The sequence below is a fragment of the Calidris pugnax genome, unplaced genomic scaffold, assembly GCF_001431845.1.
Source record: "Calidris pugnax isolate Ruff unplaced genomic scaffold, ASM143184v1 scaffold34, whole genome shotgun sequence".
Lineage (NCBI taxonomy): Eukaryota > Metazoa > Chordata > Aves > Charadriiformes > Scolopacidae > Calidris > Calidris pugnax.
The window spans coordinates 309885-326284 of NW_015090771.1; the positions used below are offsets into that span (position 1 = coordinate 309885).

General features: G+C 48.1%; 1 protein-coding gene across 3 annotated transcripts in view; it reads right to left on the reverse strand.

Moving 5' to 3' along the window:
- Positions 1-420: 420 nt before the first annotated feature.
- Positions 421-16400, reverse strand: part of UNC5C (unc-5 netrin receptor C) — a 267227-nt gene continuing 251247 nt past the window's right edge. For all 3 annotated transcript variants that reach the window (XM_014941264.1, XM_014941257.1, XM_014941251.1), the window contains 6 exons: positions 15131-15299; positions 12612-12845; positions 6162-6311; positions 5757-5921; positions 2051-2229; positions 421-1198 (listed from right to left, as the gene is read on the reverse strand). In XM_014941264.1, the coding sequence (XP_014796750.1) occupies positions 1033-1198; positions 2051-2229; positions 5757-5921; positions 6162-6311; positions 12612-12845; positions 15131-15299 (1063 nt within the window). In that variant the 3' untranslated portion in view covers positions 421-1032. The remainder of the gene's footprint in view (positions 1199-2050; positions 2230-5756; positions 5922-6161; positions 6312-12611; positions 12846-15130; positions 15300-16400) is intronic.

The following is a 16400-nucleotide window of genomic DNA, read 5'->3' on the forward strand; positions in this document are numbered from 1 at the left end:
ATAATGGTAATAATAATAATAATTATAATTATAATCCTTGCACTAGATACTAATTATAATAATAATAATAATTATAATCCTTGCACTAGATACTAATTAGTAAATAATTATCATAGCAACTTCTCTCTTTAATTTTTTTCTGGGTTTCTTTTTTTTTTCCCCCCTAACCACTCTGAATCTCATATCCAGCCCCCTCATGTCACAAAGGGGTGGAAAGGTGTTACGTTGTGAACAGAAAATGAACTCTGATCCTATGTTCCCCACTGTTGTACAGCTGTTCTCCACACGGGCTCCGTGGGACTCGACTGGGGAAGGAAGGGGACCTTACACGTGTTCCTGCTTAGCACCCAGAGTACCTGCTTTCCAGATGCACACCTCTTAAACTCTGATTTTCTTCTTTTCTTTTGTTCTTGGTTTTCCTTTTTTTTTTTTTTACAAGTAGGTCTAGGAAACAGAACAATGACAGGAGGATCATTGTGAGACAATCGATATGCAGAATTGTAGCCAAAATCTGAATTCACCAGAAACCAATAAGCTGAAATAGCCACAACCAACTGTCCATAGCCTTGTCTAGAATGGCTTTAAACAAAAAATATAAAGAGCCATGGACAGTCTCCTTACCCCTGTCCAGAATTTGATGTAAACAACATCCATAGAAACTGGGATTGTTAAGAAAGTTTATCCATATATCTGGATAGCAATAAAAAGCGTTTCCTAGGAAACTGTAAAATCCTGTACCAAGCAGCGTACAGCCAAGCCGAGAGGAACATCAGGTTGATTTATATTTTCAAGGTATAACTTCGCATGATTTCTTTTAGATCCTGTGATAATGTACAAGGAGAGCAAGTGTGAAGGTCAGGGCTGTTTTTTTTTTCCTTTTTTTTTTTTTTTTTCTCATTTGTTTGCTTGCTTTCTTCTCTGAAATGTCTCTTGTGTAACTCATTGGTCTGGGTTTTCGTTTCAATTCTGGGTTGAAATACCAGGGCATTACCGCTCCCTGCGTCTGTCCTTCCTGTTCACGCCGAGGCTGCATCAGTAATTTCCTTCTGCTGCCAAAGAAACAACCGTTTCGTGTCTTCCCATTTCTTCCAGAACGGCTGCCAGCATGCTCAGGTTCCCGTCAGGGAAATTCTGGGCTTCCCAGAGGTCCAGGATCACCCCGGTGGGACTCGATTTCGTAGCAAAATAATTTAGGTACCTGCAACGAGCCAAAAGGAAAATAAATTTTTCAGCTGCATGAAGGCTACGTGAATTTATATGACTTCAGCCCATCCCCATTACTGGTGCTGTCAAGGGGGGTCATACCCTGCATGGTTAGTCTGACCAGTTTGTTGACACATCAACATTTTGGGCACCTCAATACAAGAGAGATATCGAGGTGCTGGAGCGAGTGCAGAGGAGGGCAACGAAACTAGTGAAGGGCCTAGAAGACAAATCATATGAAGAGCGGCTGAAGGAGCTGGGGCTGTTCAGTATGAGGAAGAGGAGGCTGAGGGGAGACCTCATCACCCTCTACAACTACTTGAAAGGACACTGTAGAGAGGTTGGGGCTGGTCTCTTCTCACAGGTAATTAACAATAGAACGAGAGGGAACGGCTTCAAGCTCCAACAGGGTAGGTTTAGATTGAACATTAGGAAGGAATTCTTCACAGAGAGAGTGGTCGGGCATTGGAATAGGCTGCCCAGGGAGGTGGTGGAGTCACCATCCCTGGCTGTGTTTAAGGGACGTTTAGAAGCGGTACTGAGGGATATGGTGTAGGGGAGGACTTTGTAGAGTAGGGTAGATGGTTGGACTCGATGATCCCAAGGGTCTCTTCCAACCTCAATGATTCTATGATTCTATGATCTCCTGTCACTCAGCTTAGCATCACAGAGTGGTTAGAGTTGGAAGGGACCTTAAAGTTCATTGAGTTCCAACTTCCCTGCCGTGGGGAGGGACACCTCCCGCTAAACCAGGTTGGTCAACCATCTTCACCGTGACCCTTTTGCACATCCCTCCTGGGGTGGGGGGGGTCTTTCCCAGCCCACCACGTGTAGCAGCCCCACTGACCTGTCCAGTTTCAGCTTGTGGGCCAGCATCCGCCAGTCGTGGCCCCGGGTCTGGGGCGCGTCCAGGCTGCTGCACAGCTTCTGCCGGATCGGGAGGGGGATGCTGAAAGCACTGGGACCTACTATGGTGGTGATGGTGCCCGCCGAGTCCATGGGAGGATAATCGATGCCAGTGGGTTCCTGAGGTTGGAAAGAAAGCCAAGACAAAAAAACAAAAAAACCCCAGCAGTTTTGTTAATGAGTGCAGAGATGATTGTAGAAGTCTATCCCCTGAGACTTGGTGCTTTTACTTGCATTAGAGGGGAGCAGCCCTCAGCTAATCAAGCATTTATGTTAGTCAGCTGAAAAAGAGAAATATTTATAACCAATTTTGGGTAGGCAGCAGATTTTTTTTTTTGTCCTTTTTTTTTTTTTTTCGGGAGGATAATCGATGCCAGTGGGTTCCTGAGGTTGGAAAGAAAGCCAAGACAAAAAAACAAAAAAACCCCAGCAGTTTTGTTAATGAGTGCAGAGATGATTGTAGAAGTCTATCCCCTGAGACTTGGTGCTTTTACTTGCATTAGAGGGGAGCAGCCCTCAGCTAATCAAGCATTTATGTTAGTCAGCTGAAAAAGAGAAATATTTATAACCAATTTTGGAAGATTACTATGGCTGGACAAAATTGAGCCCAGCTTAATTAATCGCTTACTGGAAATAATGAACGATCAGGCACTTTGACACATTTCAGAGCAAATTGCTACTACTAGGGCAGAACTGGGAGGTCCTGTAGGGTGGCTGAAAGCCCCACCAAACCTCATAGAAGCTGACTGACCACCCAACCATGCAGCAGGGCCGCTCCTCCCACCCGCAGCACTTCCCACCTCCAGCTACCAAACACAGGACAGAAAAAGCAGCAAGCATGGCTGGTTCTCCCTTCAAGCCTCTATTTCTCAATTTGGTCTCCTTTTCAGGCAGAAATGGGGGAGCCGCTACTCCCCTCCCTGTACCAGGTCACAGTCTCCTCTCCCTGTACCAGGTCACAGCACCGGGCACAAGAAACACCTGAGCAAAAGACTCATCATTAAAGTGTCAATTAATTCGCTCCTCGATGAGCTGCCCTGTTGCTCCACGTCAGGCTGGCTGCTGACAAGGCTCTCTAAAACCCAAAACTGTCTCAAAACTGGGTAACGCCTGGCTTAACCTCCCACTGCAAATCCCTCAGGAAGCTTGTTGGAGCTGCTCACAGCTTCAAGCCTCTATTTCTCAATTTGGTCTCCTTTTCAGGCAGAAATGGGCTACTCCCCTCCCTGTACCAGGTCACAGTCTCCTCTCCCTGTACCAGGTCACAGCACCGGGCACAAGAAACACCCGTGCAAAAGACTCATCATTAAGTGTCAATTTATTCGCTCCTCTATCAGCTGCCCTGGCTGCTGACAAGGCTCTCTAAAACCCAAAACTGTCTCAAAACCGGGTAACGCCTGGCTTAACCTCCCACTGCACATCCCCCAGGAAGCTTGTTGGAGCTGCTCCCAGTCATGTGCAGTCTGTGGTGTCCCCCCTCGCCCCCCCCCAAAAAAAGAAAAGTACACAAAGATGCAAAGGGGAGACACAGTATTCATGAGCTATGAACAGAATTAGGAACTGTGAACAGAATTAAACCTCTTTTGCACCCACTCTTTTATCCACACCAATTAGCTCTCTTCCACTCTCTAAGTATGCATTTTTTTGCTTTTTTTTTTTTTTTTTAATAAATGGCATTTTAGACGACCAGTGAAATCCCTAACCAAGGAAGGCTTATGCCACGCTGTCATGTCCTCAGTGAACATGCCCAAACCAGTGCCAGGTGCAGCATCTTTACTGGGGTGCCCCAACCCCACCACTTCAGGCAACAAGCTACTGTCCTCCAACTGCCCGGTGGCGGGGGCTGCCCGGGAGCTGGCAGGGCAGAAGCGGCTGTAGGGTGGTGACTGGTGGCATGGCAGAAGGGACAGCCTTCCCGTTTTATCCTGGGCCAAGGGACTCAAGTGACGCATTCAGGCAGTGCTGCCCCAGCTCTCAGGGTGGCTGCTGCCCCAGGTGCCCCAGGGTTGCTGCAGAAGGAGCCCAGGTATCTGTAGCTGTGCCCTGGGTGAGTGCTGACAGCAAGATAAAAGGGGCGCTTCAAACACAAACAGTGGGAGACCTTCATTGCAATCTTACTCTTGCCTTGCAAATGGGAATGTTTTGGCACTCGTTGCATTTGTATTTTTGAAATCCCAATGGCAGACACTGTATAAAGCCAGAACAAAACAGTTTAATCCGCAGAAGTTTTACATCCTTCACAGGGGACAAAGCCCATAAAGGGAGGATGCAGGAAACTCAGATGATTTGATAACAAAAGTGACCTGGAAGTGTAATAACAGTGACCTGGAAACTGATGTGTATGCCTCATCTGAGTTTTAGGGGTTTTTTCCTAGCTGACACAACCCTAATATGCCAGCCCTCACTGGGGCTTGGGAGCATGATGAGGTGTTAACCACAAGGAGCAATTTTGTGGCAGGCAGCCTCGATAGCAGTGGTATTATTCACTCCCTCTATTCATCCCTGATGGATGGGACTGCAGCACAAGACAAGAATATTATCCTATTCCCTCTGAATCTATTACCAGGCCTTATTACACACAAGCAGCTGAAGATGATTATAGTGTATACTTGCATTTCATTAAAGTTACTCTCAGTTCTTTCTCTTCTCTGCGAGGTTAAATTAGAGATTACCTCAATGCAGCGCTTATTACAATAATTGTTTACGATACTTGTTTTACCATCTGTCTTTAATGCTGTGTAGTCCCCAGCTGAATATGTAACTTTACACCCAATAACCAAGCAGATGTTATGGGTAATGGTGCACACCGTCAGGGTCCTACAGCACAAGTAACTTTTGTCTGTGGTCTCCGAGCCCTTCCACAAGCCAGCCAGCAGCGATTGCTGCCTGAGAGCCTGCTCTTTGTAGCCACTGCCTGTACCCACCAGCACATCCACTAAAGTCAATGCCACTTCACACCTGAACACAATGCTTGGTCTCAACCCTAAGCCTGACTGCCCCAAGAAGTGAAAATTCTCCAGGTGCTACCTGGAGATGCTACTTCCATCAGCAAAGGTGTTCCAAAACTTGCTAATTTTTCTACTGGAATATATCAGCCATCAAAAGAAAAATTGTTGAAGGTAATGGTCAGGATTTGTAGCAGTAGGAAAATCTGAGGTGAAAAGTCTACTGCAACTAGACCATCTGATATTCCCTATTGCACAGCAGTTACTGAATGGGATTAGAGTGGAGTGGCTCACGCAAACATATGGCAACAACATTTTCCTGTTCTCCTTCCTCACTCCCCAGGGAAATGTCAGGCACGATGGTCTTGCAGACTGCCAGGAAACAGGACCATGTGGTGCTTCACCAGATATGTTACAGTGAGGTAGGCAAAGACCTCCTCCACATAGGAAGGCAGCTCTAGCAGGGACACCATAGCTGCTCTCCTCCCTTCCTTGAAGGGGGCATGCTTCCTTCCAGGTGAGGGAAACTAAAGGAAAATACTACAGGAGATACAAAGCAATGGCTTTATACATCCCTATGTCCATCCCAGCAGTCAGGAGGAAAAGGAGAAGCACTAAACAGGTAGCAATGGGAAAGGATATACCTCCTCGACCCTCCCACATTCCTGCAGTCAGATAGAGAAATGCACCAATGTCATTTACCTCTGAGATGGAGCAGTTGAGCTGGAAGATCTGCCCTTCTCCTTCAACCTGCCGCACGCAGAGTTTGCATACCAGCTCCAGGGTGTTCAGGCTGAACCTTTCCAGTGTGAAGGTGCAGTGCAAGTTCCTCTGGCATCCACTCCAGATGTGGTAAAAGGGAATCTCCTGCAGAGGAAAGCAAACCAAAAGTATAGTCAGAGAAGGAGGCAGGACCAGGGCATGGATACTATATGACCAGAAACCATGGGCTCCATGCAAAGGGAGCTCCACTGCAAATGGTCCAGGTGAAAAAATGTCCATGAGACTGCAGTCTGGTACATGCTGTCTTTTAAACCCCCCTCTGTGCCACTGTGTTTCTTTAAGCCTCACTGCTAGGACCCAACGTGAACAGTTTGCGATGCTCACCTGGTATTTGGCCAGCAGTTTGCTCTTCCAGAGAGAGTGGGCAATGTCATGAATGGACAAGCGGAGGTTGTGGGTGCTTCCCTTAAAATGCAAAGCTTTGGGTTCCTCCAAAAGCTGCCCGCCCATCTGTCGCTCGAGCTGGAGGACCTCCTGCAGATTTGTGGTAACAAGAAGAAAGTAGTTAGGTTTCATCAAGCTCACTGCTCGTCTGATTCCTCAAGATCAACTGCTGTAGATGCTTTCACTTGCGTAATACAGAAAAAATGCAGAGTTGTGTTTCCCTATGAACCTGAATCGCACTAGTGGATTTGAGGATAACCCCCTCACCCTCATCATACAGCAGCAGCCCAGCAGGGATGCAGGCACCCATGTCTCCTTTGAGAGACAGACTATTATCTGACATGTCCTATAAGCAGAAAGCTTAATTGCATGCAGTTACATCGAACAGAAAGACTTTGCATACAGGCACTGTTTGAATGTGGAAATATACCAGTCTTCTCCATTGCTCACCAAACTGGACATCTAATGGTAGTTTTACTATTTGGCTTTTTGGATGCTCTCATGCATCAGTCTTGCTGATATGGGGTCTATGCGTACTGCTGGTCCTTCAGCTTGTGGCCTTCTAGCAAACTGCTCTGTGACAGAGCAGTACACAACACGTAACAAACGCCTGCTCTGAGACTAACCATCAAGTGGGATGGCATCAAAACATGAGCAAGACACTGCGATGGAGCATATGAACACATAGGCTCAGGGTTACTGAAATATTGATCTTGTAATTAAAAGCTATTAAGCCAATAATCTGGTCGTTTTCTGCTGCTAAACTGAGAATAACCCCCTCACCCTCATCATGCAGCAGCAGCCCAGCAGGATGCAGGCACCCATGTCTCCTTTGAGAGACAGACCATTATCTGACATGTCCTATAAGCAGAAAGCTTAATTGCATGCAGTTACATCGAACAGAAAGACTTTGCATACAGGCACTGTTTGAATGTGGAAATATACCAGTCTTCTCCATTGCTCACCAAACTGGACATCTAATGGTAGTTTTACTATTTGGCTTTTTGGATGCTCTCATGCATCAGTCTTGCTGATATGGGGTCTATGTGTACTGCTGGTCCTTCAGCTTGTGGCCTTCTAGCAAACTGCTCTGTGACAGAGCAGTACACAACACGTAACAAACGCCTGCTCTGAGACTAACCATCAAGTGGGATGGCATCAAAACATGAGCAAGACACTGCGATGGAGCATATGAACACATAGGCTCAGGGTTACTGAAATATTGATCTTGTAATTAAAAGCTATTAAGCCAATAATCTGGTCGTTTTCTGCTGCTAAAAGGAAATGCACGCCTGTAACTAGTGAGACCACAGTAGACGGTTGCCTACAAACAGCCTAATTGTAGTCCACGTGAAGATGCAAGTACAAAGTCACTTACACAAGCCCTATTAGAAACCAACACAGCCAAACAAAATCATATTAAATTACAAGAGCCAACCAACCAACCAGTCTCAGGTGGTCAAAGCCAATCACATATAGGATGAGCAGGCTCAAGGAGTACACGGGCACACAAAACCAGGATGCTACCCCAGGCTAATAAAGGAGCTTCAATTTTAGCTAAGCTTGATTACGTCCAGGATCTAGTTAGCATACAAGAAAACCCCCTGTCCCTGGTGAGCACAGCACCTGGAAGATCCTGAAGGTAAAATGATGTTTGTTTATCAGCCATTAGAGGAAAAGAAACAAAATCAGGAAAGCTTTTAGATTAAGGTTACGCCAATGAATCACTTCCAGCTTCTTTCCAGTGCTTCCTAATTACCTCGTCAAGATGTCTAAAGAGCAATCAATAGTAATTATCTGATTACTATAGATCTTCATTATGTCCAAATTACCTCCCTAGAAGGGCCAGAAGACAACTTGCAGCACTGCATGAGCTAATTGCAAATGCCACTCCTCAGGCACGCCGGGCACGGGGCCGAAGGACAATTCCCACCCATCCAGCACCAGCCCTGGGACCTGCACCACCAGGGGAAAAACACTGCCGTGTGATGCTGCACCACCCCACTCACCACGTCTCAGTGTCTAGTTTCAATATCCCACTGTTCGTCATGACCCTTGGTCACTGTAGCCCCTCTACTGGAGGACGTCGAGCAGCCTGTGTTTCTCCCATGCCACTCAGCTAATTAATTCAGAATTAATTTGGAGCCATGATTTGCACAGCCCTTCAGACCTGCAGGCTGGCTCCAGCCATACGGCGTGTTATTTCGAGCAGTGCTTATCCCACTGGCCTCGACGCCCTCCTGAGCCAAAACCTGAGCTGCAGGTTGCTTGCCCCCTGCTGAGGTGGCGCTGGCCACCCTCCCCATTGCTCCTCACCACCCCTGTGAGCTGGGACTTAAGCTTTATGCCCTTCCTAGAAGAGGGAGCTGTGTAAGGCATCACTCCATCACAGCCACAAACTGCGTATGAAAAGGGCTTCATAGAATCACTGAATGGTCAGAGTTGGAAGGGACCTTAAAGGTCATCTAGTTCCAACCCCCCTGCCATGGGCAGGGACACCTCCCACCAAAGCAGGTCACTCAAAGCCCCATCCAGCCTGGCCTTGAACACTTCCAGGGATGGGGCATCCACAGCTTCTCTGGGCAATTCCTCGTTAAGGGGGTGCAAGTAAGCCATGGTGTTCAGTCTAAGCTGCTGTCTTTCTTCATTAGAGGGAAAAATACACATTAAATAACTGAGAGAAGATCACATGCCTATTGTGTCTTTTTTTGTCGTTGTTTTTTTGCAGGACAGTCACTGCACAGCACGAGGCAGGTTGGGGGATGCCACCCTGCTACAGCCAGAAATCATCCACTGTCCCTGGCGCAGGAGGCAGCGTGCTCAGCCCCTGCCATGCTGTCACACAGCTCACACACCTCAACCTCCAACCGTACAGGAACGAACAGATGAGACTAAAGCAGCTGGATTTCTTTATAGTTATCCCTTTGGGGTTGTCTTTTTTTTTTAAATTACAGCTTGGGCATCCCCCTCAAAGTGCAAAATCAGCCTTAAATAAAGAGGCCAGTGCTTGAGGTCACGGCTACCCTTGCCTTTCCCCAAAAAGCATATTTTTTGAGCAACCCATGCAGGTGGGTCAGGACCCTGCAGGGCAGAGGATGCTGCAGGTGGGATCAGCACTGAGCCCACGCTGCTCCACAGCCCCCAGGAACCCCGCCAAGCTGCTCCCACAATAACCAAACCCTTATTGATGGCAAGTCATTACACTTCCCTACTCTGCGGTGGGCACCGGCAGCCCAGCAGCCAGCGCTCACTCTGCATGATGAGGAGAAAACCTGCTGGAGAAATACTGCACGGTGTTCTACACTGCAACTGCTTCTCTTCCTTTGGTGGCTGTTAGGGCACATTCAGCACATGGCACGCTCTTTCCTAGTTGTAAATAATAACAGAACGCATTCGGTTGCCTATTAAAATAAATACATAATCCTCTATAAAAGCTCTTCCAAACCTCAGTCATCTCAATGTGGCAACTTCTCACACTGTTCTCCCCTTGCCATGTCTTGCCCAGAGCAGCCAGCCCCAAGACACCGAGACATTGTAGCTGGGTCCTCTCTTGCTGCCTACACCTTTTCCACCCTCTGCAAACTACTTTTAACTTCAGGACCCGCTGGTCCAGCCCCATCCGCACGCTTTGTCCCACACAGCCAGCCAAGGGAGAATGCCTTCAGCAACATGGCAGTGCCAAGGGCCTCCTGTTGTGCCTGGTGCCAGCTGTTGTGAAAGCTCGCAGCAAACACCGCAACTTTTTTTTTCTTTCTAAATAGTCGTAGTTTGAGTCTACACAACACCCACACAGGGCTGGTTTGTTTACTAGGTTCATCACATAATCCTCTGTAAAGGCTCCTCCAAACCTCAGTCATCTCAATGTGGCAACTTCTCACACTGTTCTCCCCTTGCCATGTCTTGCCCAGAGCAGCCAGCCCCAAGACACCGAGACATTGTAGCTGGGTCCTCTCTTGCTGCCTACACCTTTTCCACCCTCTGCAAATTACTTTTAAGTGTCTTGCTCGGAGCAGCCAGCCCAAGACACTGCAGCTGGTTCCTCTCTTGCTGCCTACACCTTTTCCACCCTCTGCAAACTACTTTTAACTTCAGGACCCGCTGGTCCAGCCCCATCCGCACGCTTTGTCCCACACAGCCAGCCAAGGGAGAATCCCGCTGGTCCAGCCCCATCTGCACACTTTGTCCCACACAGCCAGCCAAGGGAGAATGCCTTCAGCAACATGGCAGTGCCAAAGACCTCTCCCAGCATGGCCAGGGCTGCAGCGGTGCCAGCTGTTGGGAAAGCTCCAGCAAACACCTCAACCTTTTTTTTTCTTTCTAAGTCATAGTTTGAGTCTACACAACCGTCACACAGGGCTGGTTTGTTTACTAGGTTCATTTTTCTTAAATCATCTCCTTCCCCAGACCTTTCATGTCCAGGGAGGTGCAATTGACACACTGGTAAGAGTGTGTGGTCAGCAAGTACCTGTGCTTATTCTCCCACAAGCCACCAGCTAGCTGGGTCTTGAAGCCCATGCCTTCCAGGCTGGGGGGTGATGTGCCAAAAAACAAGAAAATTAAAATGCACTTTGCCATAAAAAAGTGGTAGCTATGAGTGCAATGGCAGCTGCCTGACTTTGCTCACCTTTTCTCATCAAATTACAAGCTCACTTTCCTGTGAGGGTGGTGAGACACTGGAACAGGTTGCCCAGGGAGGTCATGGATGCCCCATCCCTGGAGGTGTTCAAGGCCAGGCTGGATGGGGCTTTGAGCAAACTGGTCTGGTGGGAGGTGTCCCTGCCCATGGCAGGGGGGTTGGAACTGGGTGATCTTTAAGGTCCCTTCCAACCCAAACCATTCTATGATTCTATGATTTAGGGTCTACCTGCAGCAGAAGCCCAAGGCCTAGCCTGCTGCCCTCCCAAACGCCGGCTGCAGCTCCCCAGGTGAAAGATGGTCCCTTCACACTGCTCAGCGCCTCTCCTGATCCCTTCGCACCAAATTGGATTAGCTTTACCTCACAACTCTCCCTCCAGTCTATTAGAAACAAAACAACAGCTCCTGAGTAGCACCTAATTGGATTCCCCCAGCTCTGACTGCATTAGCTGTCTGTTCAAGGCCCCTCCAACTCACTTATTATTACCTCAGGCCTTGACGAACCCCTGGAAAATTGTATTACACAGCACAGGCATAAAACCATCAGGACTTTTGAAGCTTGATCGCTATGAAAGATCCTTTTCACATTTTTTGTAAGAGGAAAAACAAAAGGAAAATCAGACCAGAAAAAATAACTGTTTCTAAAAGCCTGGTAACAGCAACCCACTGACAGAGGTCAAGCTCCCAGGCCCTCTGCAGGCAAAACCAGGCTGAAGTCACAACGTGCCTGCTTCAACCCTTACACTTTCCTGTCTTTCTTACACAGATTGGAGTCACATCCCCCCAGCAAAGCCTTGATACCAGGCAGTATTGGGGAGGCAAATGGAGCATGCCATTCGCAGTGATGGAAGTCACTGCTCTGCGAAGCACAAACACCTCCCAGGCAGTGTCTGTGGGTTTGAATCCCACTAATTCCCACGTGGAGCTGAGGAAACAAAAGCATAAACAGCACCAAGATCACTCCTCTTGGAGCCAGGCTTTCAACTTGCTTTGCTGCAAAGAGGCATTTGGGAAGTTGCACTGGCTGTAATTAAAGAACAAACTCCCACTTTTTAATAACCTCCATTCTTACACGTGCAGTTGGAGCTACATATTTAATGAGTGCATCTATTAGAGATACCATCTGTATAAATGCTAGTATTTATAAAGAGAAATAGCAAGCATGGTTATCTGTCTGCTCATCTGTATGTAGTGAGTGTGTGTTTGTGTGCACGCCAGAACTGCACAGTGAGGGTAAGGTTATATAGTTAGAGATAGCAACAGCTTTGGTTTATTTTAGTTGTGAATTCCCAACACAAAAAGCTGCACGCCAAAAGGTGTAATAAAGCAGTATGAAAGCAGGCAGTGATTAACAGTCCAGAAGCTTCTTTTATCATTATCAACTATTTACAAAGAAGCATTTATATGTTTCCCCATCTCTGGGGAGCTGGCACTTAGCATTAAAAATACATGAATAACGAATGAAGGCCCGTGTACCTTATGGCCTTTTAATAATGCAAAAATCTTAGGATTCAGGATATGATACAGGTAAACAAAGGAAAAAAGACTGGTGGGTGGAAAGCAGTGTGAGATCTCTATGCAAAGAACAATTTATAGTGTGTAGGGGTTAAACTGTAAAACAGCAGCTTGTTCTTGTAATCTGAAAAATAACCCAGGGAGCAGGAACACAGCGAGGAGAGGGTCTGGTTACGGCTATGGCTGCAGGCCTGGGAGGGCTGGAGAGGGAGAGGGAAAGAGAGAGAGAGCAACACCCACCTTAAGGGCATCCTGTGTGTCATCGAGGCAGTAGACCCGGATGCTGTACTCCAGCGAAGAGCAGGACAGCGGTCCAAAGATGGCCAGTTTGAGACGTTTGGCTGCTGCTTTGGTGATTGACTGTCCCACCAAGGCATACGTGCTGAGGGTTTCTGTCAGGATATGGCAGGCCTCTGGGTCCAGCTGGATATAGCACGGAGTCGTGAAGTTTTCCTCCCCAACCACCACCACATCCTGAGGGAGAAAGAGACCAAGTTAGAGCTCCTGACACCTCAGAGCTACTCTCCTTTGAGACAGAAATGCCCCTTTTAAGCTTGGATGATGCACAAAGTCCTTGCTGTTTGCACCTCAGATTAATCATGATTTAAGATTCCTGATTCCAGCTTTTCTCCTGCATGGGCATGGGGGGTAGGGGATGGTTTCTCTAGGGTGCTGGTGGTGATGACAGTGGTAGAAACCTCCTCGTGTCCTCACTCCCCTAAGACTTGGAACTATTTGCTCTGAGGCCTGCATCAGCTTTTAAAACCCTGGGCAGAGTTTGGCAAATAATGAAAATATCACCAATACTTTATGGAAAAGGTATTACAGAACTAATCATTCATCGACCATGATTTAACATCAGCAGTCACAGTCATGTTGAAGCAATAACTGCCCTTCACTTCCTAAGCATGACAAGAAGGAGTTATAAAAACTCAAGGAAGGGAAGTAACCTCTACGATGGCTGAATGCAACATCTACATGAAATATCACCCGCTGCTTCCTCAGAATAATCCTCCGTGCCGAGACTGCAGGCTGAAGGAATAAAACAGATACAGCCCAAATGCAGACAACCTCCCCAACCTGTGCGTAGAGGAAAACAGCTCCCCTGCTAATTTCTCCATTCAACCCTGCGTGTAATATCCCGCGTGCAACACAAGGGGCTTTGAATAGCTTTTGAGAGAGAGCAGGAGTGAACAGGCACCAGCAGATGACGGCCGTCTCTTGCAAAGCCACGGCACGCCATGGGATGCTGGGCACAACTCATCTGCTTCACCCCTGCGGGTCTGTGGCATCATGTGCACATCTGGACGCTGAGCAGCGTGGGCTCAACTCAAGTTCAGAATTAAGCTGGGGCCCCCCCAGTCTCAGCAAAGGCAAACGTTTGCAGGGGTGGCACAATCCTTCTGGAGGGCAAAGCACTGCAGCACTGATTGCAGCTCCCCTACAGCCACGGCAGCAACTGGTTCCAGCGGAAGGTGCTTCCCCTGAGTGATGTTGCAGGCGTGTGCACGCACACATGCATGTGTGGTTGCATGTGTGTGCGTGCACGTGTGAGGAGCTACTTCAGAACTGAGTGGAGGAAGAAGACAGCAACGTGATGGCCGTGGATGGTGCTGCACTGGCACCACGGCCAGTGAAGCAACTGCTCTGTCAAGGGCAGGAGGACGGGAAAGAAAATGAAGAGGTGCCAGTAACGCACAGACACAAAGAAGGAACATATGTGTGATGCCAAGGGTCAGGCTGGTGGGGTGCAGATTAGTTGGCGAGACAGACCCATGTTTGCTGCACACTCCCTCCCAGCGTGAGGAAGAGCCGGTGCCACAGACCGGGGACAAAAGCAAGAGCCTTTAGAAGGCAATGCTGGACACAGTGCTCTTGTTGCTGTCAGCCCAACTGCCTCCAAAAACCACCCTGCCCTCATTAGACCTACTGGTAGGAGAAGGCATCCTTGCCAAATTAATTATGTGAGACCAAACTGGTGGCAGCAGGTACGCAGGAGCACAGAGCTGGAGAAGAAGGGCCTGCCAGCACGGCCCAGCCTTGCTGAAAGCATCGCTTTATGCTCCAGTTACAGTGGAAGATCCTTCTGCCACCCTGCCCCAGGACATCCTCCTGCTGGACCACTGGCAAGGAACAGTGCCAGGCTCCCGCCAAGCCCGCACTGCCCAGCAACACTTGTGCAGCTCCCCAGTTACCAGGCAGCAGAGCTGGATCCCTGCTGCGTGAACTGCATCAAAGTGATGCTCCACCAACACGTCAGGAGGGAAAACCAAAAGAAAAGTAAGGCCTATACATTTTATTAACCTGGCTGATGTCTTGATGCTGAAGCACGTGTGAATTTGCAGCATTATTTTCACTTCCTTGAAAACAGATTGTAAACCAGGGGTTTTCTTATATCTAGAATTGGGTCAGAAATTATTTTCAGCCATTGTTTTTTGTTTTGCCTTTTCTCTTCCTTCTCTCCCCATGGCTTTGGCACTACACCCTGCCATGACCAAAAGCCCAAGTGTTAAAATCCTGCAATGAAGGCTGTCTCATGGAAAATACCCAGAACTAGGAGGCACCAAATTGCCCCAAGACAGCATCCCCGTAGAGCCACTGGGTGGCTTAGATACCTGGTGGACTCCTGCCTGCCTGCAGCTGCCATGTATTTCACACGGAAAACCTGAGATACAGGCATCCTCGTTGGGCAAGGCAGCTGAAGGACTAGCAGAGAGCCCTGTGCAGTCAGAGTACAGGTTGGAGCTCCAGAGCCTCACCTCCCATGGCCCCTGGGCAGCCTGGTGCTTCAGCTGGATCTGCCAGTCCTCCGTGTTGGGTTCAGCGCAGTGGTGCATGGTTAAAATGACAGGGCGGGTTAGCAGGGCTCCTGGTGGGCCACAGCTCACCACCGGTGTCAGCAGGGTTTGGCTGTCTTCTACAGGTGGCCTGGCGACGGGACAGAAAGATGGAGAGGTTAAGTGAGTTGAAAAAGGCAAAAAGGTACATTCAGGTACGAAAAATAAAAAATCCTGCTCATAAAATAAAAAGATTGTGCAAGCAAATAATGGGTAGATCTGTTTTGTTCTGTTTTTTTCTTTTCCCAGATCCTAATTTTTTTTTTTTTGCCAAATACCACTCATTCACCAAAGCAGAGGTTTAGATGTCAGCAAATTATAGACCACCCTTGCTGAACACCCCCCACTCCTAAGGATCCTTGCAGACCATGTGCAGAGGCTCCATTTCACCCGCTGCCGAAAGGCGGTCATTGCTGCACTTGGCAGTTGTTTAGCAGCACACAAAAATGAGCAGTGGCTCTTGTAAGCACCACGTGTGAGAATTATTTACTGTCTGGACAGAGCAAATTGAAGAACAAAGGAAGAGAATGAACTAATGAGCACGTCTGAAACCTCCTAAGTGGTACACAGCACGCCTGAGACGTGCCGTTTGGGTTCAGAGCCATCACCAAACCCAGGGATGCTCCATTTTCCTGAGAAGGCATTCAAATCTACTGGAATGGCTTTTGCAAACACGCCTGGGGGGAGCAGGTGCCACAGGCAGCAGGGGAGAAAGGGAGAAGGGATGGTAAGGAACAGCACAGAGGGCAAAACACACTCACAAAGCCCGAGTTTTCTAGCGATAAACTGGAGCTGTTGAGTTCAATGGGGTATTGTCCAGCGTGCCTGTGGCTCCTCACAAGGAATGGGTGATAAGGGAAATCTTATAGATATATATAGGACACATTGCATACACTGGCATTTGTCAACAAGCGTGTGTGTCCATGTGTGTGCATGCGTAAACTATCCCAGACCAACTGCTGAGGAGCTTAAAATCAGAGGAAGCATGAGTGACTTTAACTATCCCGACATCTGGTGTATGACAAATACAGCCCAATGTGCCTCATCAACCGCTTCCCTACATAATACAGAGGACAAATTCATGATCCAGAAACCAACAAGCAGGAGATTAAAAGTTTTCAATGTGATCTGCACTAAAACTCCAGATCTGCCCACAGGACCTCCCATCTTCTGCTCTGGCTAAGGGTGCAAT